This window comes from Balaenoptera musculus, chromosome 10 (genome assembly GCF_009873245.2).
Source record: "Balaenoptera musculus isolate JJ_BM4_2016_0621 chromosome 10, mBalMus1.pri.v3, whole genome shotgun sequence".
Lineage (NCBI taxonomy): Eukaryota > Metazoa > Chordata > Mammalia > Artiodactyla > Balaenopteridae > Balaenoptera > Balaenoptera musculus.
In genome coordinates this window covers 44,630,403-44,656,369 of record NC_045794.1, presented here as the reverse complement: position 1 = coordinate 44,656,369, position 25,967 = coordinate 44,630,403, and the positions used below count along the sequence as shown (strand labels likewise).

At 50.5% G+C, this 25,967-nt stretch overlaps 1 protein-coding gene across 5 annotated transcripts; it reads right to left on the bottom strand.

Annotated features, from left to right (window-relative positions):
• Positions 1-25,350, bottom strand: IKZF4 (IKAROS family zinc finger 4). Of its 5 annotated transcripts, none has more exons than XM_036865263.1 (9): positions 25,182-25,350; positions 21,667-21,744; positions 16,994-17,045; positions 10,020-10,124; positions 8,136-8,396; positions 7,173-7,340; positions 4,385-4,546; positions 3,875-4,006; positions 1-3,241 (listed from the first exon to the last, which is right to left on the bottom strand). In XM_036865263.1, exons 3-9 carry the CDS (start codon positions 17,031-17,033, stop codon positions 2,481-2,483), a joined length of 1,629 nt encoding a protein of 542 aa, XP_036721158.1. In that variant the 5' UTR covers positions 17,034-17,045; positions 21,667-21,744; positions 25,182-25,350; the 3' UTR covers positions 1-2,480. The 5 variants fall into 5 exon arrangements, with proteins under 5 accessions (XP_036721158.1, XP_036721160.1, XP_036721162.1 ...); XM_036865265.1 differs by having other exon boundaries at positions 4,397-4,546; XM_036865267.1 differs by lacking the exon at positions 25,182-25,350 and adding an exon at positions 15,777-15,875 and having other exon boundaries at positions 21,667-21,679.
• Positions 25,351-25,967: the final 617 nt, after the last annotated feature.

Here is a 25,967-nt window from a genome sequence, read left to right as displayed (position 1 = left end):
CTTTTTCTTTACTTTTTTTTTTATGCAAAAGGCTGCTGGGAAAGAACATGAGGATGTTTGAGGTTCCAGAGCTGGAAGGCTCTAGAAAGTAGGATTTTGTACCTAAGACCCTGGTTAAAGTGCAGTGATGGTCTGGAGAGAGACAGAGTGCCCTTCTCTCCCCTCCTTAGCACCTGGTCTTGCCCTTCCAGTCTCTGCTCTCATGGGCTCAGAGTATGGCCTCAGAGCATAGTCTTTCATGTTCCAGGAGGTTACAGGTGCCAAAACTGACTGGGGGAGGGGACAGGGCACCCTAAGGCTCTGATACCCCAGAAGGGACTAGTCCTTATGAGGTATCACCAAATACACAGCAGCAGAAGAGATGGTGAGGGCAGGTCTAACAGGATGGGGCTCAATAACCAGAACAGTTGAGGGGAACCCCAGATATTAATGTCAGCTCTGCTGCCATTCTGAAACAAGGAGCCAGTTCCCTGGGGTGTTCTCAAGAAGACTCTCCCCTTCTCCAGAGACCACTCTCCTCCCAGATGACTCCCCGATCCTCTGCCCTTGGCAGCATCTGTTTATTGCTAAATTGTCAAGGAGGAACAGTCAACCCACAGTGCCCCTCCTTGACAATCTGGTTCTCTTGGGGAGACCACATAGTGGGGGAGAAAAGGAGGAAGAAGAGAAGTTTTTTAGGGTCTCCCTTCCCATAATAGGGTAAGGTAGACTCTCTTAGAGCCCTTAAGAGCCCCAATCCCAGGGTCTGTTTCTTAGCCAACCTTTTACCATCCCCCTAAATTATCCCTGATAGGGAGTGAGAAAAGTAGGAGGCAAAAGAGCCAATAAGGAAAGGACATGTGGAAAGAAAGATGGAAGGGAAGAGAAAAGGGGGGGGGGAGAGAGAGAGAAGGACCAAGTGTTACAACTTGTGAGGTGTTGTGTTTGGTTTTTACTTTTTTTATCTTTAAATATAGAAAAACAGGCTTTGGTTTGAATCTCAAGGAAGCAGAGAATGGGATGGCTGTGGCCTTGGGCAGGGAACTCTTGTAGAAAGAGATCTCCAGTTGCAGTGGAGCTGTATCTCCTCCTGCCCCCTTCTCACTAACTAGGTTACCCAAATAGCCAGGGGTCTCTGCAGTAGCCAGGAGAGTGCCCCCTCCTGCCCTACATCTGGGAGCTGAGTGTAGAGGGGGCAGTAAAGGATGACCCCCCAGTTCCGTTATGCCCATCCCATTCTTGCTGGGACAAGAGTGGAATGGGGAGAGGGGCACATGCCCTTGCTCATCCTGGGATAATTTTTGGTTATACTGAAAATTAGGAGAGAGAAAAGAGACAGCCTTTTCTCCCTGCCACTGATCCTAAGAACAGGGCCCAGGAGCCCGGGAATGAGAGGGTGAATCCTGCTAGGGGGAGAAGAAGAAGGCAGCGTGACGCGGGGGGCTGAGGGTACCCCCTTGTTATCAGGCAGCAACTCACCAGTTTCTCATAGGACAGGGACCACAGGAGACCCTGAGAGCCCAGGAAGGTCACTAGAGTGAAGAAGCTTGAGAGGTGGGAGAGAAAGAGAAGAATTTTGACCCATTCCCTTCCCTGGTTCCCATTTAGGCACCTGTGGCTCCAAACGTGTCAGAGACAGAGGACTGCTGACCTAGCCTTGGCCCCTGAGAATATAAAATTGGGGCACTCCAAGGAGAGAAAAACCACCATGGAGTAGACGGGCAGTTCGAGGAGAGAAGAGAGAGATATCACATCCTAGAGGCAGATCCTGAATGTGGGCTTTGGGGAACTCGTATCACTAGGGGGATGTCAAGAGGACCCTCAGTCCCATGGTGCCTGGGGAGAATTTCTTCGGCCTCTCCTTCCAAATGAGGGATTTCTTCATTCGATCAGGAGTAGTGCAAGCTGCCTAAAGTGAGAGGGCACAAGAGGTATGGAGTACCAGGTTGAAGGGTCCCAGAGAGGAGATATAATGCCACAGAGCTAAGGTAGGTCCAGAGGGAGCTATCAGCATCAAAACTGAAGAATCAGATAATGTAAAAGATGAGGACTTAAATCAAGAAGCTCAAGGTCTCTTAGCACTAAGAGGAGCTTCCTACCCCTGGGGCCGTTGGAGAAAGCTGGATCAAAGAGAAAAATTAGGCCTAAAGCAGAAGGGGACTGTGGGCAGGAAGTGGGGTGTGGTAAGTGACTGATATAAGTTAAAAAAAAAAAGAAAAAGAAAACTCAACAAATTATATTAATAAATAAGTCAGTGAGTATGGTGGGATGAGAGGAGAAGAGAAAAAGGAGAAACATAAGCAAAAGACCTGTTTCATCACAATGCTTAGATCAGTCAGGGGAGAGGAGGAGCACAGGTGAGGAGGGGTCAGCGTCAAGTGTGAAGTCAGGTAGCCAGTAGCGGGGCTACACAACCCAACTCCTTGGGACGTGATGGGGACAGGGCTAGACTCCTGTAGGTAGGGCAGTGGAGTGGTGGACCGAGGGGGGACACTAGGTCGCTAGCCCACCTTGTGCTCCCCCCGGACGATGTGGGAAGAGAACTCGTACCGGTCCTGGCTGTGGTAGCCACAGATGTTGCACTCGAAAGGGTCTCTGAAGCCATGGCAGCCCATGTGGATAGTGAACATGACATGGTCCAGGAAGAGGATGCGGCAGTGCTCACACTTGAAGGCCTTCACCGGCTCACCGCTCTCGCCCACCACCCGAAGCACTTCCTTGGAGGGGCCTGGGGTGCCCCGCAGTAACCCCTCCTGTGGCTTGGGGTCCTCTTTGGCGTAGGCAGGACTGGGCCGGCCCACCACAATGGTGGGAGGAGGCTGGGGTGGGGGACCCTGAGGGAGGGAAACCACCGCCCCAACCCGATCTTCGTGGTTGCTCTCTGTATCTGTGGAGTCCTGGCAGCCATTGCTGGGGGACGCCCCGGGGTCAGTCAGGGGGCCTCGGGCCCGGTAGAGGAGGGGACCTCCATCAGCTAGATCCTCGGGTCCCTCACCTGCTTCTCGGGACCCTGGAAGCTCCAGTCGACCAGGGAGGGGCTGCATCTGAGTGTAGACAGAGCTGATGACGGGCGTGAGTTCTGAGATGCAGTTGGTAGGTGGAAGGCGGAGGGGACGCAGATGTTCTGCCCCCACAAAGGCCAGAGAACCTCCAAAGCCAGGCTCCAGGCCGTGGTGTGCCACCAACTCCACATCCTTCTCATAGCCACCCGAGTTCACATCATAGGGGAGGTCCGAGAGGCTGAAGCGCATCTGCTTTTCGCCTGTGGAGAGGAGGGTCTCAGCAGGGCTGGCTTTGGATAATTCCTAAGCTCCCCCAGAATTACTTCTTCATTTTCTTTCCCCTGGGGATGGCTGTAACATTATTCACCACCCCTCATTTACTTCCCTCAAGGTCAGGTCCTGTGTGGGGCTTCTCCCTGACTCTGGGCTATAATCTTAGGGAAGGACTCAGTCCCAGCCCACTGGTCTTGAATACTTCTTTCGTTGCTCTCTATAAAGCTCCAGGTCCTTAGAGAGCTAACGACCAGGGCCAGGTCGGGGGACCCCATACACACCTCTTCTCTCTGACTCTAAGGGTCCTTCACTCAGCCCCTGTAGACTGAAGTCCTTACTATTTTCAAAAATTGGAAGAGCCTGAGCCCCTGACCCCCTCCTCTTACAACCAACCACCTGGAGAACCCTCAACTCTGACCCCTCTTCCACCATCACGAGGGACGCTCTCCCTCTCCACTCCCCTCCTGTTCTGGGGATAGATTCTGAGCACCAAAGACCACCAGACCGCTTTCTTTCCCCCAAGCGAATCTCCAGACCCAGTTGGTCTAATGGCTACCAGTGCTCAGATTTAGATGAGCTGTGGCTTAAAGCTGATGTCTCCTCTCCAACTGGACTCTTACCTACAAACTTCTGGGGAGTGGAACGCTTGCGTTTGGTGAGGCTGTTGGCCAGACGATCGATGAAAGTTGGCCTCTCAGAGGATGAGTGCAGCATGGAGTCTGGCACCATCTCCAGGTCCCGTATCTCATCACCTAGTGGGAGGGAGGTGGGAACAGGTAGGAGCAGCTGAGTAGGGATAGCAGTCTGGCTTCCTGCCAGCTCAGCTCCTGGCCTCACCACAGCACATTTCTGATAATTTGGGGACAATTAAATACATGTGGCCCTTGATTGTATACTTCCTTGTACTCTCTCTCTCCCATTAGACTGAGGACATAGATCAAATCCTCCCCTACCTCTGGATCTCCCTGCAGTACCCACCACAGGGCTCTGCACCAACTGGGGTGCTCGGCACATTTACTGGGGTAACTGTCCCTGTTCCATAGACCCCATCCCTTTGTGGGGGTAGGTGCTGGGATTGCCCTTGTCCTGCACTCCCTCCGGCCTTGTTCTCAACTCCCCGATGGTCCTACCTGCAGGCTCACCTGACTGGCCAGCCAGAGCTTGGGCTTCAGTGCTGAGACTCTGTAGGTAGTTGTGGCACCGCTCCTTGTGCTCCTCCAGGGTGCTCTGCTGTTTGTAGCTCCGGCCGCAGTAGTTACACTTGTAGGGCTTGCCCACCGTGGGAGAGGAGACTGTGTAGGAGAGAGAAGAGAAAGCATTGGAGTTACTTCTCCCTGTGCCCTGGCTCTGCAAAATCGCCCAGGAGCAAATGTGCACGGGCGTGAGGAGGAAGGGACGTTGCTCAGTCGAGTTCTTCTGCTTGTCTTCCTTTCCCCAACTTCAGCTGCAAGCACGGACAGGCGACCAAACCTTGGAGAAGAGGGACAACGGGCAGCTATGGGAGGAGAGAGGGGACCCAGGGCACATAGCTTTGGACTGTTGGTGGGCCTCAAGATGGCCAAATTGTTGTTCAAAGGAAGGGAGGACCCAGGGACTTTGTAGGGGGTCATCCCTGGCAGGCAGGCTGGCCCCACCCCAGGATCTCAGAGTCTGGGGCCCAGACTGTGGTTTAACCTTTCCATGTGGCAGGCGGGTATAAGTGCTGTTTATCAGACAAGGGGATTTTTTGCTTACGAACTATCTGTTTCAGTTTGGAGGAAATTGGTGGGCTGGAGTGAGAGAAACAAGAGCCCTTAGATCTGCCAATGTGGGGAGGGGCAGTTTTCACTGACCTTTACTTGTACTCTTACCTCCATCCCTGGCCTGGTTTTACTACTCATTTTTCTTTCTCTCTACACTGAGATACCAAGAGAGCCCTAGAAAAACCATCACTGATAGAGAAATTCTGAGAAGAGAAAAAAAGAAAAGAACAAGAGGAAAGTAAAGGCGAAGAATAAAAGGAAGAGAACACCAACTTTGGGGGTCTTGTTTTAAAAAATAAAGAACAGGTTATAAAGATTTTGTTTCCACTGAAGAAAAAAAGGTTGGAAAAACTGAGATCAACACTTCCTTTAAAAACTTGAGAGATGATATTTGTGAAAGTATCTTGCTACTATTGAGCAGGGACTCAGGAGAAGGTATCTCCAGGAGGCTGGTAATTACTACCCATCCCCCAACGCCTAAACTGGGCCTAGTCTCAATCAATCTACTGCCATTTTGCTCTGGCACTGTAAATCCGAGTGTTTGGGGGATGAGATGAATGCCGTGGTCCTCATCCATCCAAGACTCTTGGGGAAATGATCTAACATCTAGGGGAGGAACTCCTTTTTTCCTATAGTGTGGGCTGTGATAGAAAACATCTCACAGAGATGGGATCCAACAGTTTATGTGTCCGCTTCTGTCCCTAATAATCTCCTACAGAGCAGCATCCAATATCCACCCAGCTGGCCCTGCTGTTTTGGTAGGAATTCTAGGGGGCCAAGCCATCCTTGTCCCAAACCAGCAGGGGGAGCCACCCCTTCTCCTCAGAAAAGGAGCACAACTCCCTGGCACCTGCCGTTAACGGGATTCCAGCGAGGCTGCACAAGAGCTCTGTGATAATAACATCTACCTTGGAATCGTTATGAGGATCACATGAGCGAGGAGACACACGTGAAATGCTCTGTAGATTATAAAGCATGAATCAATAATGTTCTTTCTCCCTGGTTCTCCACATACATAGCGATAAAGAGGTCCCAGCTCCAAAGTGAGAGAATCTAGAACAAGGTAGGTGGCTGGGAGAAGTAGAGGGTGGTGAGGTGATTGCTCTGTCCCTTTTAATCCTGGCCTAGGAGAGTTTAAGGAAAGAGAAAAACAGCAAGGAAGGTTTCCAAGGACAGACCCTACTAATTCTTTCCCCTCTGCCCTTCTTCCTTCCTTTTCCCAATCTTGAGCTCCCTCCTTCCTGCCAGCTCAGCTCCTGGCCTCTTCCCAAGTCCAAGCCAAAAGCTTAAAACTCAGCAAAATGCTTCAAAAGTGCTATCTGTCCAGCTGATTCAGAAAGACGTCGACTCAACCCGCCTTGGCTGGGGCTAGGAAACCTGGTTAGTCCAGTTCCCTGGCACTGTTCCAAACACTGACCTCCAGGCACCCTCTGGATTTGCTGTTGCCTCTGGGAAGGTGACAACCTCTTGGGATGGGAAACAGAAATGGGATACTCTTTTCCTAGGCTTCCTTTCTTCCAGTTTGGGAGGCCCATGGAAATTTTCAGAAACCAGCAGGAAGTCAAGGGGCGACCAGACAGAGTGGGGAGATGCAGATGGTGACAGGTGTGGGGCCTGGGGCACACGGGAGTAGAAGGAGGGGTTTCCCTGGTGCTCAGCAGTGGGGGGTGACGGGGCCCAGAGGGTTCTGGCATCAGCGTGAACTTTAAAACCCAAGTCGGGGGACTTCCCTGGTGGTCCAGTGGTTAAGACTCCGCGCTCCCAACGCAGGGGGCCTGGGTTCAATCCCTGGTCAGGGAACTAGATCCCGCATGCTGCAACTAAGAGTCTGCATGCCGCAACTAAAGATCCTGCATGCGGCAATGAAGATCCCGAGTGCTGCAGCTAAGACCTGGTGCAGCCAAATAAATACATAAATAAATAAATAAATAAATAAAAACCAAGTCAGGGAGGGTGACTGTCGAGAGCCAACAACATCACCCAGGCTCCTTCTTGCTCCCTATTACAGAGGATGGCAGATGTAAAATACCCCATCAAAGAGCCCCAAGTCCCCCATGGGGCCTGCTGCCCTGCTCTGTGAGTGCTCTGCCCTCCTCAGTGGCAGACACTGTAACTCCCCCAGTGCAGGAGAAGTGGCTGAGCTCTATTTGCTGGGCGTCCCGGACAGGCCACCTACCCGAGTGTGTGCGGAGATGGCCTGTGAGCGCGTCACGCCGGCGGCACGCGTAGCTGCAGAAGGGACACTTGAAGGGCTTCTCCCCAGAGTGCAGCTTGATGTGGCGCAGCAGGTTGCCCTTCTGGGTGAAGGAGGCACCGCACTGGTTGCAGTGGAAGGGCCTTTCTCCTGCGAGTGGAAGACAGAGCCCAGACGACCAGGCGTGAGGAACTGTGAAGGTTAAACCTAGTCGCTCACGCTCTGCTTCACCCCACCCGGGGGAAGGAAGGTGCTCAGAACACATTTCTGAGAGGCAGGGCTGTGCCACACACACAAATCCTGCTTTATAAGGACCCCTTGGGAACAGTCTCACCCTGAGATGTAGACTAGAGGTGTGTGGCAGGGGGAAGGGCGCCAGACCTGGAACTCTGGGCCAAAGACTGTTGTTAAGAACTGAGCCCCGCAGGGCCCACTCTGCCCCAGAAGTCCGAAGCCCAAAGCCCAAGAAAGCTGGGAAGAGGCTTCTGTGTTCCTTTTTTTTAAAAAAAAAAAAAATCATGAGACAGGGACATCCCCGGCGGTCCAGTTGTTAAGACTCAGCGCTTCCACTGCAGGGAGCAAAGGTTCGATCCCTGGTTGGGGAACTAAGATCCCACATGCCTCACAGCACGGCCAAAAAAAAAAAAAAAAAAGAATCATGAGACAGAAGGGCCCAAACAATACCCGTTGGACTATAGGACCCTTCTTGAGGCTACCACACCTTCCCCTCCGTCACCTCCTGAGACAAATACCAGCTCTCCTTCGTAACAACAGCTGAGGAAAGTGCCAGGAAGTACAGGTGTTGAGGGAGTCCGAATTTCATCCCCAGACTTTTTTTCATCAGCTAGAAATGGTGCTGGGAGAGACCCTTCCCTTCCTGAGGCTACCCCACTGCGGCATAGCCTCGCAGCACGGCCTCTGCCTCGGGGCACCTGCTGTACTCACCCGTGTGGCTACGCTTGTGCACCATGAGCACGTTGGGTCCGATGCAGACCATGCCACAGACGTCACATTTGAGCTTGCCATTGGGCAGCCGGATGCCACCGGGGGAGTGAGGCTCTGGCCCGCTTCCATCACAGTAGCCCAGGGGCTCCGACAACGAGTCTTCCACGATCACACTGTCGTCCTTTTCCAGGAGCCGCTCATCCGGCCCGAGCAATCTGCTCGACTCCTCATCGCTGTACATCTCCACCTTGATGGAGTTGGCTGGAGGGTGGAAGGGTGTTTAGGATACAGACAGGCAAAGGGCGGAACCTGCTTGTGGGCCAGAAAGGCCCTCCTAAAGTCGGAAAGGCTGTCTCCAAGCCCTGAGACATTGAGGCTTTAAAAGAAGCCAATCCGGGACTTCCCTGGTGGCGCAGCGGTTAAGAATCCGCCTGCCAATGCAGGGGACACGGATTTGAGCCCTGGTCCGGGAAGATCCCACGTGCCGCAGAGCGACTAAGCCTGTGAGCCACAACTACTGAGCCTGCGTGCCTAGAGCCAATGCTCTGCAACAAGAGAAGCCACCACTATGAGAAGCCCCCGCATCGCAATAAAGAGTAGCCCCCGCCCACCGCAACTAGAGAAAGCCCGCGTGCAGCAATGAAGACCCAACACAGCCAAAAATAAATAAATAAAATAAAATAAGCCAATTCGGGACTTCCCTGGTGGTGCAGTGGTTAAGAATCCGCCTGCCAGTGCAGGGGACACGGATTCGAGCCCTGGTCCAGGAAGATCCCACATGCCATGGAGCAACTAAGCCCGTACGCCACAACTACTGAGCCTGCGCTCTAGAGGCCGTGAGCCACAACCACTGAAGCCCTTGCGCCTAGAGCCCGTGCTCCGCAACAAGAGAAGCCACCGCAGTGAGAAGCCCGCGCACCGCAGTGAAGAGTGGCCCCTGCTCACCACAACTAGAGAAAGCCCGCGTGCAGCAACAAAGACCTAACGCAGCCAAAATAAATAAATAAATAAATTTTTTAAAAAATGAAAGAAAGAAGCTAATCCCCTAAGTATCCTGGGTGGTGATATGGGGTCCTGCTGGGACCTGAAACAACCTTTTCCTCCTATTCCAACCACCAGGCAAATAGGTTTCAAGAGAAAAAAAGTTGGGGTACATGGGATGTCTTCAGTTACTGGGGAGAGGAGGAGACTAAGGGGAGCTTTTTTCTCCACTCTCTTGTCATTAGGAAAGATGTCTGGCTTGGCCCTGGGCAGGAAGCCAGCAAGTAACAGTGGCGGGAAAATGGTCCTAGGAAGACCAAGACGGCGGGCTTAAGAAAGAGCAAAGCTGGAAGACAGAAATGGCTCGCACTATCCTCCTGCCCCATAGGACCAAACACCTCTACTCCCCTCCGTAAAAATCTGGAGAGGGGGATGGAGGAGGGAGGAGCCATGGAGGAGAGAGCTTTGGCTCTAGCTCTGACCTACATTCCTGGCTATTCCAACCATTTAGAGAATGTCACAGATCCAGGGCCAGCTGAGGAGGGGCAGTCATGGGGACCCTGTCTGGCAGGAGACTAGGGGGTGGTGATGGGGGGATCCTTCTCATCTCTATTTCCTAACTCCAGCTCACGACCATTTCTATCTACTCATTTCTCCAGCTCCAGAATTTCTCTTTGGAGCCTTTACCTTAATCCCACCCGTGCCTCTTTTAATTCCACCCTAGTCACTAGGCAGTGACCATTCACTCTCCTCTCAGAAGTCAGGGAAACCCCAGACTGAGCTCCTGAGTCCTGTTAGAGACTCTGAGCCGGAAACCAGAGGAGGGCAGCGATGGGGAAATGGCTGCCATGGAAGGCGAACTGAGGGCACCTAACGCCAGGGAGGGCAGGAGGCTGCACTTACCACTGAGTGAGCGGCTGGGAGAAGAGTGCTGGCTGTTGGGGCTGCTCACTGAGGGCCCCACTGGGGCCCCGAGGAATTCCTTCTCCAGAGATGAGTCCCCGCTACCTTGGAGGAGAGAACAAGAGGGGAGGTGAAGCTGCAGCGCGAGCCATTTACTGTCCATTGCCTAATCTCTTCAAAGTTCAGTTAAGTTTCACAAACGTTTATCTCGTAGCCATGTACAAGGCAGTGTTGTATGCCTGGCACCACACCTTGTGCCCTCGCCAGCCTGGGTGCCCGGTGCTGACTTCCACGAGCTCAGTGGCTGCGCCTTGCCCACCCTACCTTCATCTAGGCCTGAGGGGAAGAGCATCATTGCCTGACGTCCACAGGAAGCAGGGCTGGGGCTGGGCGGGCCGGGGTGGAGAGGAAAATGGGGGCCTCAGGAGGGAGGTGGTTCAGGACAGACGTTCTTCCCTACTGTTCCTCTCCGGAGCCCCTGACACCAGGTTCGGGATCTGCAGGAAGGGCAGCTGAAATTGTCCCTGAATCTAATGATAATGATAGTAATCATAATAATAGCAGCTAACATTTTAATTAAAAATTTTTTTTTTTTATTTTATGGCCACACCGCACGGCATGTGGGATCTTGGTTCCCTGACCAGGGATCGAACCCACACCCCCTGCATTGGAAGCGCGGAGTCTTAACCACAGAACCGCCAGGGAATTCACAATAGCAGCTAACATTAATTGAGTACTTACTACATGCCAGGAATTGTTCTATGCACTTTAAATGAATCATCTCATTTAATCTTCACAACAACTCTGTGAAGTAGGTGCCAATATTATCTTAATTTTACAGATGAGGAAACTGAAGCACAAAAAAAGGCTATGTTACTTGTCTAAGGTCAAGTAGTGGTGGAACCCCAATCTGATCACAAACAGTAAGTACCCATGCCTTAACCATCACCTGTATAGCTAACTGGGAGTCACTGTTTCAGTAGGGAAGAGCTGGGCCCATTCGACTTTCTAAAATCAGCAAAAATGTGGCTACTCTAGAAAGCCTCTATCTGATATGATTCCAATCACATATTTACTACTTGATGTTCCCTTGACAGTGAAATAGTCAGTTTATTCTCAATATATTCATTTTAACTTGGTCACAAATTGCTTTGTAAAAATGCTTTTTAAGAGTGTCATATATGTTTTTAAAAATCAGATAACACACCTGAAGATACGAATCATATCTTTAAAAAAAATCCCTCCTCCCCACAATCCTCTGCACAAATATACAGGTGAAATAAAACACATGTAGATAAACACACACAGACACGGACACATACCACATATGCAGATACACATAAAGAGAACATACCTATTGGGAGAAACATAGTCATAGCCTTCAACATTATCTGCTAACATGAACATGCATAGATGTGTGCACACAGGCCTAAATATGGAAGACAGACAGAGAGAGAGAGAGAGACAAACCCTAAAATTCATCCCTAAAGTCCACCTATTAGTATTTTACCCAATTTCCCAGCTATGCACATACTTACTTTCACAAAATAAAGATTCCATTATAAAATGGTTGGAGTCTTGGGCCTGAGGCAAGAAATCCGGAACACACCCTCCTGAGGGATCCCTCTCCAGCTTTGGTCAGTGGGAAGAAAACAACCACTCAGGACTTTGGGACCATTTCCCATTCATATCCTCTACTAAAAGTCCCATTTCCCCCACTCTATCCCATCAAAGCCTGAGGAAATTTGTTCACTACCTATCGAAGAAGCCTTATGGCTTGAAACTGAGGTTCCCCAGCTGGGGTTCTTTAGATGAGCCATGGTTGTCTAAAAAAAGTTGCCCCATATCAGGACCACACACATATCGTGAGGTGAGCATCTCAGAGTTGTGGGTTGAGACTTGTAGACTCAGACCCAGTTTTAAAATATGTCCTTTCAACTAAGAGTAGTGTTTGCTAAGGTTAGAAGGGCTGAAAGGTTATCTTCTCATTCCTTTTCAAATGTTAGTGCTGACTTGTCCTAAATCACTGGATGTTAGTAATGGGGGAAAAACAGGGCTCTGGGCCCTGGCGCTGAGTCCTTGACCCTAAAAGGATGAGTGAGCTTGCTGGAAATCCATTGCTGGTCCCAGCCTACCAGGCTGAGGCTGCCTCTTGGGGCCTGGGGCTTGATATATGGGGAAAATATCCTTAAAGGGCTATCTAGGGACACTAAGGGAAAAACACCCTTTGTGGCTCTCCCTCTTAAGGCCTGGGAACAGGAGGAAGAGCAGTTACCGCCAGAGTCACACCAGTAGTTCAACGGGCTCTTTGATGCCGTTGCCTTCCCTAGGATAAAGGTAAGAGGCAAAACAGGCTCAAGTCTACTTTTATGGGGCTAATACATAAAATAAATCCATTTCAGGGGTCAGAAAGTCTTTTGGGGCTCTAGGGATTTTGAGTTTTAGCTGGAAGGTGAAGAGAACTGGAGACAGATTTAGGAAGTTCAGCAGTTCCTCTCTCAGCCCCAGAAACCCCAGTGAGGGAATTTCAAATGCCTGGGACTCCCAAGAAATCCCAGACTGTCAAAGCCAAGAATTAGGGCTGCTCTCAGGTCTCAGAGAAATTTTCTTGGTCAAAGTCATCACAGATTGGCTGAACCCCCAGAGGGCAAAGCCAAATCATGAGGTTCACATCAGAGGAACCAGGAGGTGGGCAAAGGGCATAAAAGCAGGAGGGAGAGAAAGGAACCAGAGCAGCGTCCCACCAGCTAAATGTGTTTCCCACGTTGAGGGGGTCCAGCCCTCCGCTCCTGCTGCCCTTCCTCCATCCCTTCAAAGAGTGGCCACCTAGGGAAGAGCCGTGAGGTCCGAGAGCCTCCACACTCCTCTGCAAGGGACCTCATCCTAACCGCCTTCCTCTTCTTGACCATGGGTTCCAGGGGGCAGGATGCTAGACTGCTAGCAGGGAAGAGTGGGGTCAGGAGCAAAGAAAGACGCCCATCCCCAGCTCTATTGTGGGGAGGAGGCTGAAGCCCCTCGGATCTCAGTTCCAGGCTGAGGCATCTGCTGCCAGGGCTCCTCTTTACCTCGATTCTTTCTATTGCCCATTCCCACCCCAGCCTGTCTCGGCATTGGCATTTCACCCCAGGCAGCTCTACATCTGTCCCCAAGGCCTAATCAAGATGTCACCACAAGCTCCCACTGTCCAAGTCGCAGCCTTTGCTTAGCAACACCAAACACCATTTCCCATCCTCCGCAAGTGTAAGGAGGAACGCCCCCTCCCCTGCTACACACACAGCCCCCATCCTCTCCCTCTCCCCAGGCTTGGGAGTTGTTACTGAATTGGCTCCCTAGCCCCAGCACCCCCCTTCCCCCCTCCACTAGCCACCTTCTGCCTGAACTTACATTATCCTTCCCTTGCCGGTGAGACCCTGGGGTGCGAACGCGGCCGCCGCCTTGGAAACGGCGAGGGAGTGCGGGTGGTGTGTGCATGTCTGCGTCTCGGTGGCAGGCAGGGGTGAGCCCAGCCACTCACCTTCCAGGAAGCGTGGATTCCTGGAAGTGAGGGGAACCGCCGTCATTTCGCAGGCAGCGGCAGCGGCACGGTGAGCAGGGGCCCACGGCTGCAGCCAGCAAGAGCTCAGCCCAGGGTGTGTGTGTGAGCGTGTGTCTGTGTGTGTGTGTGTGTGTGTGTGTGTGAGAGAGAGAGAGAGAGAGAGAGAGAGAGAGAGAGGGAGAGAGGGAGAGAGGGAGAGAGAGAGAGGGAGAGAGGGAGAGAGGGAGGGAGAGAGGGAGAGAGGGAGAGAGAGAGGGAGAGAGGGAGAGAGGGAGAGAGAGAGAGGGAGAGAGAGAGAGAGAGAGGGAGAGAGAGAGGGAGAAAGCAGGAGCAGCACAGCTTGGATGTGCCTGGGGAGGGGGCTGGAGAGAATGTGTATGTGGTGACGGGGGCTAGGCTACAGCATCCCTTCCTCAAGCCAGTGAAGGGCTGGGGTTGGGGGGGTCCACAGGGAGGGAGGCAGATGCCGTTGCCCTCGTGCCCAGCAGACAAAGAGGAACTGCACAACAAATGCCTGAGAGAGACAAGAGTGTGTGCAAGAGAGAGAGAGATGGATGGGCCCACAGGGTTGGGGGAGAAAGGGGGGCCCCCAGGGAAGGCCCAATCCTCTGCCAGCTGGGGAAGCCAAGGCCTCAGAGGTCATGGGGCCCAGGACAGCGGGCAGCTTCAAGGCTCTCAGATCGGCAGAGAGCCCCTCCCCCACAGAACTCAGGCTCTCCGTATCCCTCCTTTCCTTCCTCCTCCAGGAGGGAGGTCGCTCTCCAGATCTGGGGACTGACAGCCTCCCCCTTCCCAGCAGCCGGAGGGCCCTGCACAGTCTGATCTCAGGCTCGTGTTGCTCTGTGGCCCTGAGCCCTTTCAGATTCCAGGCAAAGTACTGGTATAGTCTCCCCACCTCCCCTCCCCTCCTGTGCCCCTGGGGCCCCAGCAGCCGACAGCCCTGGCTGAATCCGCCCTCTATCAAGACAAGGCCTCTGCTCCCTTCCCTTCCAGAGGAGCTGCTCACTGACGTGCTGACCTACTTTGGAAGACTAGATTTTCTGATTCCAAGAATTTGGGGGTGGGAGGGGCCGTGAAACTTTGGGCTGTCTACCCCTGGATCCCTTTCTGCCAAGGTTCCCTTAAACATTTCACAGTCCCAGAAAACTTGGGACAAGCACTGCTCAGTCAGTTAATTGCACGAGCTGCGTTTGAGCAACTCAGTTTCCCTTGAAAGATAGGGAATGGGGGTGGGGAGAGCACCTGTGTGGTAAATTAATGGATTCCTCCTTTCTTCCCTCTCTTCCCCAGGAGGGAATGATCTGCACCTTTAGAAAGAGATAGGGGAAGAAAAGGTGGATTTTCTGAAATAGGTTCTGTGCGGTGGGAAAATCTCTTCGAAGAACAGGAGAGATACCCCCTTCATCAACTGGCCAGGCAAGTGAAGGCCCCCAGGTGTGGAGGCGGAAGAGCGGTGATGACCGTGAGGGGGCCGCCGCGCACTTTAGGAGGGGTGTACACTGCAGCCTTTCCCACTGCTTCCACATCAGTCTGGGAGAGAAGCGTCAGCGACGGGCACTCAGGCAGCCCTCCCGTGAACTGTCTCAGCCACGCCCAGTCCTGCAGGGGCTGCTTTTCAGTGCTCATGTTAACCCTGCCTTGATTTTCCCCTGTGCCTCTCTAAGGTGCAGTAGCTGCTGACATCTAGAATTCTCAGAACACAGATGAGGGGTTTCTGGCCTCCACTTTCATTCAAAAACCATCCTATGCAGAGGACTCTTCTTATCTAGGAAGTGCCACCCTGCTGAAAGCAGGGAAAAGCTTGGTTTCATAGCACAGTGAAGCCAACACCCTCAGAAGTTTTCCTCTAATACTCAACATTCTCCAGAGATAGGACTGAAAAGAGCTCCATGGGATTTCCCCAGCCGGCTTCCTAGCTTCTCATTTGCCTGCCTTAGGGCAGGGACTTCTCCATCTGAGTGTTCCCCAGCACCAACGCAGGGTCCTGAGAACAGGTGTTCCTCAATAGTGGTTTTCTGAATAGGCTTAACTGAGCAGGAGGTAGGAGGATTGGCTGGTTCCTCAGAAAGGCCATGACTTTAGTTCCAATAAAGTCTCTTTCAACTAAATCAGTCCACTTGATCCCTGTTACTCTGTCCAGCATGTAACAGGTATCAAATGCCTGTACCCATTCCAACGCCTTCCCTCCTTAAATGAGAAAGGGGTCAGAGTCAACTTCTTACCTTGACATTATGCAGGTGTTGTCAATGACTCTCATATGTGTGTCTGACCCATCTTGCTATCTCCCTTAGCGCATGCCCATAATTCCTCCATTGGTCCCACTTTAAGGTAAAAAAATAAACTATAGGTCATTTCTACAATGGTGCCTGGATTACTGATGGGGATACGCATCACCTCAAAACCCAATTCTGGCTTCCCTTACCTCTTACAATCATTTCCTGCCCTAACATTCTAATGGTCCAAAAAATGATTCCTTCCATCGTAGAGACAAACTCTGTCTTAGGCCCTTTCCTACACCCTCAGAGAGAGCCGGATGAAGTTCCTCATTTCTTTTCATCTTGTGAAACTCTAAGAGGATCCTGATTACTTTCATATCCCTAAAAGCCACCCATACTACAAGCAGTGATCTCTTCTGCCTCAATAAGAGTATTTGGCAGGTATAAAAAGCTACGACGTTATGATCACGGAAAGGATTGGGAGAGAATTGGGCTCTCTACCTCTCCTTCAAAGGTGTAAGCTCTTGGCCCACTGGCTGAATTCAGACCATAGATAAATTTGGCTTCTTGCCCCATGCAACATTTTTTAAAATATGGAGTTATTATTTTTAAATGGAGACATTTCATATAAAATCCTGATTTCTGATTTCTTTTGAAAAGCTAGAAGTTTGGGCCATACTGGATACGCATTCCCACATGGCGATGCCTGCTGGACCCTGCAGAGCTGCTGCTCCTTGAGGTAGGACATGTGCTCTCCAGTCCAGGACAGTCCCCATCATTCTCTTCTGCTCGTTATCCAAAGCCAATTCACTCTTTTACATACCCACCTGGCCCCTGCAGGCCTCTGAGGTTTGAAACCTGGCTCTGCGCTCTACCTGGCTGGGACAGGATGTCGTGTTTAGCTGGTGACCTCAGAGCACAGAAGAAGGAATCTTATCTTCCTTCTGTCTCTTTGTTTCAAATCAGTCCTCTCTCTAATAGTCTCCACTCATATTCCCCTCCTATTTCCTTCTCCTACTCCTATCCTCCAAGATGTCTGGGAAGAGAATCACTTTTTAGGGAATGTAAAATGACCAGAATAAATGCACACCACCAAGAGTGAGTGACAGCTCTGTGACCAGGGCACTCAGAGGTCCCGTGCTAGGCTGAAGGCTCTCCACTCTGCTCCACAGGAGAGCATCTGCTCCCAGCCCCTTACAAACAGAATGCACAAGAGGGCATACCAGACATATAGGAGCGGCCATTGCTGTCTTCTATGTCCATCTTAGAGAGATTCTGCTGGAAGAGAAAACAACTACTATTAGAAGCCAGATCTGGAAAGGGAGTAGGTTTCTCTTTGACATTCTGGAGTTAGCAAGAACCCTAAAGGATCACTTAAGTGTGCTCTGACCCTATCCTAAAGAAGCAAAACCTCATACTTTGTCCCGGAGAGAAAGACGATGTACCCTGACTTACAAACCCCAGGGTCTCCGCCAACCCCCAACTTCTGCAGGCTTCCCCAGTCTCTCGGGTGGAAACACTGTCTTATTCTACACTGGTCCCTGATTGTGTTGTTTGGAGAGTAGACCCTCTCCCTGTAAGTGGAGCTGATGGTGTAGGAAAGGAGACAGGTTACAGCTCAGCTCTCATGAGGCAAAGAAACAACCTCATAGAGGCTCTAAACCTTGTTAAGGATGGGGTAGTAATAGGAGGAAGAAGCTAGATGCGGTCGTTCAAGGGATACTTTTTTGGGTGGAAGGAGGGAGGGGGACAGGAAAGTAGAAGATAAAGGAGAGCAGCCCACCTCAAGTTCAGAGAGGAATCCTCTACTGAAGGTGTAACAGTCAAATTAAACCTTTAAGTGTTTCCCCCCTTACTTCTTGTCGATTACTTTGCTATGTTTATTTTTTTAAAAGGGGAGTTGGGGTGGGAACCTGAATTTAAAATGCGGGTTAGTCTATTTGAGGGAAGGCAAACAGTAATTGGCAGTAGAGTATTAAACAATCAAGAACTGAGGATAATTAAAAGTGATAATTTGTTGCAATGAATTATCCCAGGAGCCTGTGGGAGGAGAAAAAAAAAATTCTATTTGGTGGAAATTTACATACATCCAAAATTGCTTTCACCAGTCATCTCATGAAAAATAAATACCCCAGGGGCAGATTTTGGGGAGCTAGAGTGGGGCGAGGGAACAGCCTGAGCTGCCACCCGGATTCTTGGTCTCTTTGAAGGATCTCACTGAGGCAGATGGATGGAAATCTGGTTTGCTGGTAATACTATATTGATAGAGGTGGGGATGGGGGCTCTGGAGGGCACACAGGGGAAAAGTGTCTATCACCCCGTCTCCCTCCCACCACACTCCAAGTCATTCTTGTCTAGTGCTGGGAGACATCATACTCTAAAAAGTCTCATGAGAAAGCCTGACACACGGGCTCTCCTTCACTTTGCAAAGCAGCTCTCCCTAGATTTCATTAGAGAGATTTCTAGTCTCACCTAGGACGCCTGGGTGTGGAAGAAAAAATTCTCCAAGTCTATTTTCAACTCCTGTTTTCTTGACATCCTCCCCGGGATGGACTGAGCTTTGGGACCAGACTGCTAGACCAAGCCACAATAAGAAGCGGTTCCTTGAAGGTTCCCTTAGGAGCAATGATGAGAAGAGCCCAAGTCCACAGTGGTTAGTGAACTCATACCCTCTGGAACTAGCCGTAGAATTTGCGGTGGTCAGAGATGGAAATACGAGGGAACGCGGTCTGGTACTCATGGGGTCCCTTTCATTTCCGAATCATTAGCTCCATAATTGCCCTTTGGGATTTTGCAGAGCTCAAGATGCCACATGTGACTTCCCTCACACACACCCCCCCACCCCCCAATGCAGGAGAAGCAAGAGTGAGTAGGTTTTTCCCCATTTTCTGCTTGGAGAAACTGAGGTTCAGAGCAGCTAAGTGACTTGTCTCAGGGCTCATAGTGAGCCTGGAACAAGGAAAAGAACCCAAGTCTCCTGCCTCTCTGAGGTGTGCTTCCTTTCAAAAGCCAGGGTACTCAAGGCCTTCATGGATCTTCTTGCTTTTCCCTGGTTCTAACATCTTTTCCTTTGGTATGATCCCCGTGGGAGTGGGGTCTGTTACTTAAAAAGTAAGAGCAGGGACTTCCCTGGTGGCACAGTGGTTAAGAATCCACCTGCCAATGCAGGGGACACGGGTTTGATCCCTGGTATGGGAAGATCCCACATGCCGTGGAGCAACTAAGCCCGTGAACCACAACTACAGAGCCTGCGCTCTAGAACCCGCGAGCCACAACTACTGAGCCTGTGTGCCCCAACTACTGAAGCCTATGCGCCTAGAGCCTGTGCTCCACAACAAGAGAAGCCACCACGATGAGAAGCCCACGCACCGCAACGAAGAGTAGCCCCCGGTCACTGCAACTAGAGAAAGCCTGCGCGCAGCAACGAAGACCCAACGCAGCCAAAAATAAATAAATAAATTTATTTATTTATTTAAAAAAAAAAGTAAGAACAAATTGAGCAGGCTCTATGGGGAGAAATATCCTAATGCGATTGTGTGTGTGTGTGTGTGTGTGCGCGCGCGCATGTGTGTGTATGAACGGGGAGCTAGACAAGCACTAGGTGGGCAGAATAGTTGAAGCATAGCATTCAGCTATGCTGAGTACTGGCTCAGGAAGTGCATCTCATTCTTGGACACCTGCCCAAATGGCCCCAAAACAATTTCGAGAAGGGTCTGAAGGAGTTGTTTTCTGAGTTGGACTTTGTTCCTAGAAACTGAGGAACTGAGCTCTTTTGCTTCTTAATTTTTCTTAACAGGTGCTCCATGACACATCTTGGGAAAAATCAGTCTTTAGCTGTCTCCAACTGGTCTAAATGCCAAGTTGGTAGCCCTGGGAGTGAGACCGGACTGAGATTCTGCTCTTCCCGATCCTGGTATTCCGAGAGCCAGGAGCACATCAGGAGATGTACTTCACTGTTTGCTCAAGTCTTCAGGCAGCATATCCCTCTCCACCTTCCCACTCCCTGCCCCTCAAAGCACCTTCTCCCCTGCCTGGCCTGCCAGGCAGATCTTAGTGTCTCCTTAGAGGAACTGGGTCAAATTAGGCAGTGCCAACTGGAGACACACCACAGCGGGAGGAGGCATAAAGAGGGAGAAGCTAGTGACACAAGACAGGTTTGGTTCAAAGATCTCAAAAGGAAACTGGCTTTATATCAACATAGACACCATTCAGTGATGGACGTAGGCACATATGTACTGTAAATTCAGTTCAGTGAGCTGAATACAAAGCAACTAGAAACAGCCAGCCTCCCAATTCAAAAGGAAGTATTTTTATGAGGAGGGAGGAAAGGTTGGTCATTGTAACCTGAGACAAAGACTTTCTTCCCTGTTCTTTTGAATGCACCTGGCACCATAATAAGAATCCTCCATGGCCCTGGCTTTCTTCCATCAACATGATATCGCATTTAAACAGAAATGGGCAGGAATGGGTATCCCTTCCAGACAGAAGATTTCCCACCACACTTCCTGAGAAGCAGCAGGTGAGACCAATCCAAGGTCTGACTTCCAAGGTTAGGCATCAGCTACCACCCTCATCTCCCCATCTCCACAAAAACGTTCCCACAGCTCTAACTATTGGTGAAAAAAATATCAGAAAGTCAAGTTTTCTCTGTGTAGTGGCTCTGAAAGTCTGAAAGAATATGGACATCACAAGTAATTAAAGCTCTTCAAATCCTCCAAAGAATCCTGTTTGATCCAGTGAAACTCCAAGACTGGAATTTAAAACACAGTCCATGTGGCTTAGTGGGTAGAAAGGTAGTGAGGAGGATGTTGTTGTGAAAGTGGAGAGAGGGGCAAGGATCCATGCCATCCTTTTGGCTGCAATAGGGAGGAGGGGAGATTTTTTTTCTGGTCTCTCTTAGGATCTGGGATCTGAGGTGGAGTCCAGTGATTTTTAAAAAAAATTTTTACTGGGGTATAGTTGATTTACAGTGTTGTGTTAGTTTCAGGTGTACAGCAAAGTGGATCAGTTATACATATACATATATCCACTCTTTTTTAGATTTTTTTCCCATATAGGCCATTACAGAGTATTGAGTAGAGTTCCCTGTGCTATACAGTAGGTCCTTATTAGTCATCTATTTTATATATAGTAGTGTGTATGTGTCAATCCCAATCTTCCAATTTATCCCTCCCCTCCCTTACCCCCCTCCCCCGGTAACGATAAGTTTATTTTCTACGTCTGTAACTCTATTTCTGTTTTGTAGATAAGTCCATTTGTAGCTTTTTTTAGATTCCACACATAAGCAATATCATATGATATTTGCCCAGTGATTATGAACAAGACAGATCTTCCCACCTGCCTGGGATTGAGCAGTGCAGGTACTAGAAGTGGACCAAACCCAAGCATCATCCTCTCCTGTCTGTGCCTTCCTGAACTGAATGAAACCTCAGCAAAAAACATGTTGGAATCACAAAGCTGGCTCTGCTCTCTATCAGGACTTTGAATAACTGGGGAGGGGGAAAGGGTAAAGGGTTGAGAGAAGAGGTGGAATTAGGTATTGTCTGCAACCTGACTACACGCCGCTTTCCAGGAACCAGACCTAGACATTGAGCGATTTGCAGCCCTGAAGTGATCTTTAGGGTCAACCTAGTGCCCTCTGAAGGAAACCCACCAACCTTTTCTCAGCTTATGTGTCTGTATTTACAGCAGAAAGATCTGACTCATTTTCACCAGGCTGTAGATAGTGACCTGTTTACTTATAACACAGACGAGGACAGCTCAGCTTCGTTATCCAAGTGCTTGGGGAGCAGTGTGGGGCGGATGAATTCTCAGGTCACCCTAGGAATGGCCAGTCTCTAAAATAAGAAGGGGTAAGAGCTGGAAACACAACACCTGGGCAGTGGGAAAATATCACCTCATTGTCTCCTTTTAGCTCTCAGTTGGATGCATCTTTTCTCTTGTTCTTTGTGCTTCCCTGGCCTCCCCACGTAGACTGCGGAAGAGAGAGAAGGCTAAGGTTTATGGGTGGGAGGAGAAACAATCTCACCCCTCCCATGTCTCATTTCAGAACTAAGGAAAGGGCCAAACTAAACAGTTTAAATCACCAGGTGTGATGCACATGAGATGATACTTTCTGGGGCTTTTGGGTATACCCTTGAGTATATAAGCCCTATGTTTATAGAAAGGCTCCACAAGGTCACTGCTGTTCAGCTGTACCTTTTGGCAGGGGTGGGTAAAGTAGAGCAGGGCAGTTCAATTTGAGTTTTATAGTAATAAGTTTTGAAGCCAAAGATGCCCAAAACAGGGTTTACTATCTCAAGTGAAGTTTGAAATGACATGGAAGTCTCAATTAACTATTCTGATTGGGGTAGGGTGGCAAAAAGGTGGAAGAGACAGAAACAATTGCCTTTGGTAGCAGTCCTGGCCAGAAGTCCCTAATGCATGGTGACCAAAAGAGCTCACTGTTGTTTGGGCCAGGAAGATGTTTTCAGGCTCCTCTGCTAACAACGAATCTTGCTCTGACAATCCAATTTAGTAAGCCTCTGTTCATTTGGAGGGCCTGGGGCAGGGGTGCTCCAGGACCTGGGGAATCTTGGAGCTAGAATGGAGTTGAGAGATGATCTCCAATCTCTTGGTTTTTAACAGAAGAGTTAAACTAAGCCCAGAGTCACCCATCTGGTTAGCGATAGAAGTAGGACAAATAGAACCCAGGTTACCAGTCTGGGCTTCTTTCTACTACAGCACAAAATCAAATCTTGCCATAGCAAGGTCTGGGGCTCCTCTGCTTGCTTTCTTTCTTGGATGATGAAATGAACAGTTTTGGGGTCTCCATCTTAGTGACTTAAGTCCTTGAACTACAAACACAGGTCTATGGATGGGAAGAGAAATAATCCTCTCCCTCCCATGTCTGTTTTCAGAGATTATGGGCCTGAGGAAAAAGCCAACCTAGACTCTCACTAAATCTCTTTAATGTAGGAACAGGGCTCCTTGGCTCAAGGATTAGACCAGCATACGTATTCCAGCAGAGTCTGCAAGGTCGATGACCCTTGGGGGGGACCAGGCCATTCATATCAGCACTACCCTTTCTTAGATGCTTTCCTCTGAAAGACCTTGAACCTGTCTCTGTTTCCAATACAGAGTCCCCAACTCTTCTGAGAAAAGGAGGCAAATCAAAGAGCCTGGAATTCAGAGCTTTCTCCAGCAGGGTCAAGAGACCAACAAAGGGAGTCCCTCTGCCTGTGGCATTGTCTATACCCACAGGGTTCCACACTCTTATTTGTTCCTACAGAGCGAAATGAGGCTAGAAATACCTGCCCTACAATAACTTTTTTTTTTTTTAATCAGTCATCAATTTTATACACATCAGTGTATACATGTCAATAACTTTTTATTTTTCCTTGACTATTTTGTGTGTGTGTGTGTGTGTGTGTGTGTGTGTTGAGGGAAGAGAGATGGCCAGTCTGGGAGGAAATAATTTCTTTGTGGATGTTGGGTGGGGAAAGTAGGATAAAAGGTGGGATAATGTTCCTCCCATGCTGGGAAGTACTAAGCATGTACTAAGAGGAAATAAGGAATAAACTTTCAGTTGCATTTTCCACTGGAAAAAAGTCAGGACTTATTTCTGAGCCAAGTCCTCCAAACCTACTGAGAGTAAGGGGATTGCCCAGAAGCTACAATTGAACTAACTAACTGCACTCAGTGGGCAACAAAAACATTATGTTTTGTGCTTGAGACATCAGCATCTACTGAGTAGGACAAGATATAATTCTGAAGCTGCCAAATTGAGGGCAGCTCCCACCATCCTGGGGCCCACCCCAGAAGCTCCACTGAGACCTCTCCTGCTTCCCAATGGTAAGGCTATTTTCTTCTTTAAAGACTTTATTTTTATCTCAGGAGCCACTCTTTTGACGGTTCTCATGACCCAGGGAGCAGTCTGGATTCTCTGAATTAGGCTGTAAGTGGGGAAGGCTGAAGTCCCCCGCACACCACAGAGCAAGATTCACTGACCTACTGGCAGACCCATGAGGAGATGAGGAATTCCCGGCTGGGCATTTCACATACCCCTACCAAATGAGATGCTACACCCAAAGGGTGTCTGATTTGGCCTTTTATCTGGTCTTGTTCTCAGAATCTGAGTGGTCTTAAGTGGAAATATTCTAGGTAGTCAGACACCTGCTTTTATTGCTTCCTAAGGACATGGACATGTACCTTCACCCAGACAAAGTGAACAAGTAGCATTAAGGGGAAACAGCCAGGCCTCAATAGTCTGCTGCTTGGCCATGATTTCGGAAGGCCTAGAGCTGACCTATGAGCAAGTCACAACCATACCAAGCTCACCACTGATGCTTTGAGGGCTCGGACTGGGGAGACTGGAGTATAGCTGGAGCTATCAGACATGTAAGTGGGGGTGGATAAATCACAACAGTAGACAGTTTTGCTTATAGGAGAAGGGACTGAGGTGAAAGAAGGTGTGCAAACTTTGACACAGTGTGGTTGGTAATACATCAAATCTTCCTAGAAGCAGAGTCAGTAAATTCATGACCTTGGAGGGGGAAATGGGGTACCATATTTCCTAAACATCTCATATCTAAAGGTCCATGTTCCCATTAAACATTGTCACCAGACAGGACCAGTCATAATTAAAAAAAAAAAAAAAAAAGGATAGAAATCAAACAGTGAGAATCTACAACTACAAGGGCGAAAACAGTAACTGGGGATGGGGCTGTGTGAGGAGATACAGGGAAGGCTGTTTTAGTTTAGACCTGCTTCCCAAGTCTGTTGTACCCTCTGGTGGTCTGCCCCAGGGCTTCCTCTGTGTTTCTTCCTTAGGGCTCCTACGCAATGAATCTCTTCCTTCCCAACCTTGCTTCTCAGGTTCCCTGGACTTCTCACCCTACATAGTACCCCAGACAGCACTTTTCGCTCCACCCTAAGTTTCTTCTCTACCACATGTTTCTCCCACTCTGCTCACTGCCTCCCAGTCTTCCCACTTAGGCCTATGTCTTTCTCTCTAACCTTCTTGACCGACACCTTCCCCCCACCCCACCCCGCGCCGCCTCTCGCTTCTTTGCCCAGGTACCCAGTCTAATTCGCCTTTCTCCGCCCTGTCCTTCTGTTCTACCCCAGCTGTACCCCACGAAGGAGCCTCGCGCACACCAGCTCCCGCCTGTCCTCGGTCCTCTGCCGTGACCCATCTCCCGCCCTTTTAGGACGCCTAGGTCCCTGCTACGTCCCCCTCAATCCTGTGGTCTCGCGCCAAACACCCCATGCCAGCTTCCTCCCTTGGGCCGCAACCCACCCAGCGACCCTCTTCCCGCCTCGCCCCCGCCCACGTGTCCCCCTCCCTTCACACCCAAGCCCCTCAGGCCCCGCCCCCGGCGGCCGAGGCCCCGCCCCTCGCACTTCGCCCAAACCCCGCCCCTCACTCACCTGAGGCAGCTCCGCGCGCGCGCAGGCTGGGCGGGAGAGGGAGAGGGGAAGGTATTGGGGGAGAAGGGGGCGGGGCGGCGGGGGTCCCCCACTCTGGCCCGGGCGGCCCAGTGCGGGGGGAGTGGGGTCACTGAGCCGGCCGCAACCGGGCCGGAGGCGGGACCCGGGCGCTCAGCGGCGGCGGCGGCTCCATCTCCATCAGCGGCTTCACCTGAGGAGGGACGGGCCCCCCCCATAAACCCCCCCAGCACGGCTGTCCCCCCTCCCCCGAACAACTTCCGGCCCCACTACCAGGCGACAGGCGGCGTGGCTGAACACCGAGCGCCCACAAGCTGGGGAGACAAGGGAGGAAGAGCTAGGGGAGAGTAGCCGAGCGCCGAAAGATTCAAGTCCTAAAGGCGCGGTCGCAGGCAAAGGGTAACTCAGTGACTGCCCCTTCATCTGCATCTACTTTGCAAACAAGGCCACGGTTGGACGCCCTAGTTGCCGTGGCACATCTGCCCCTAGTGCCAAGTTTTGCCTTTGCCGCCCCTAAGACAATATTGATTTTGACCTCTTAGTATTCTTTGCCTTTCCTGCCAAGTGCGTAGGAATTGTGTGGGGGAGGGGCTTAAGGATGCCAAATCAAAAAAAATTTCCTCTCTTGGGGGGTATCCTGAGGTCATTCACCTAAGTAGCCCCGCAGATACTGAGACTTAAGAGAAGGAAAGCCCAATCTGGACTTCCCTGCCCCTGCTTCCTTTTTCCCTTCCCCCCACTTTTTGTTTGTTTTGGGTTGTCTCACTA

What these genes read in the sequence shown, in the direction of transcription:
- IKZF4 (XM_036865268.1), bottom strand. Translation starts at nt 13,490, where the DNA reads ATGCACACACCACCCGCACTCCCTCGCCGTTTCCAAGGCGGCGGCCGC. An exon ending in GGAATCTTTATTTTGTGAAA is followed by an intron (nt 10,125 to 11,557) that starts GTAAGTATGTGC and finishes CTCTCCTCCAAG; the next exon opens with GTAGCGGGGACTCATCTCTG. An exon ending in CCATCTCCGCACACACTCGG is followed by an intron (nt 4,547 to 7,172) that starts GTAGGTGGCCTG and finishes TCTCCTACACAG; the next exon opens with TCTCCTCTCCCACGGTGGGC.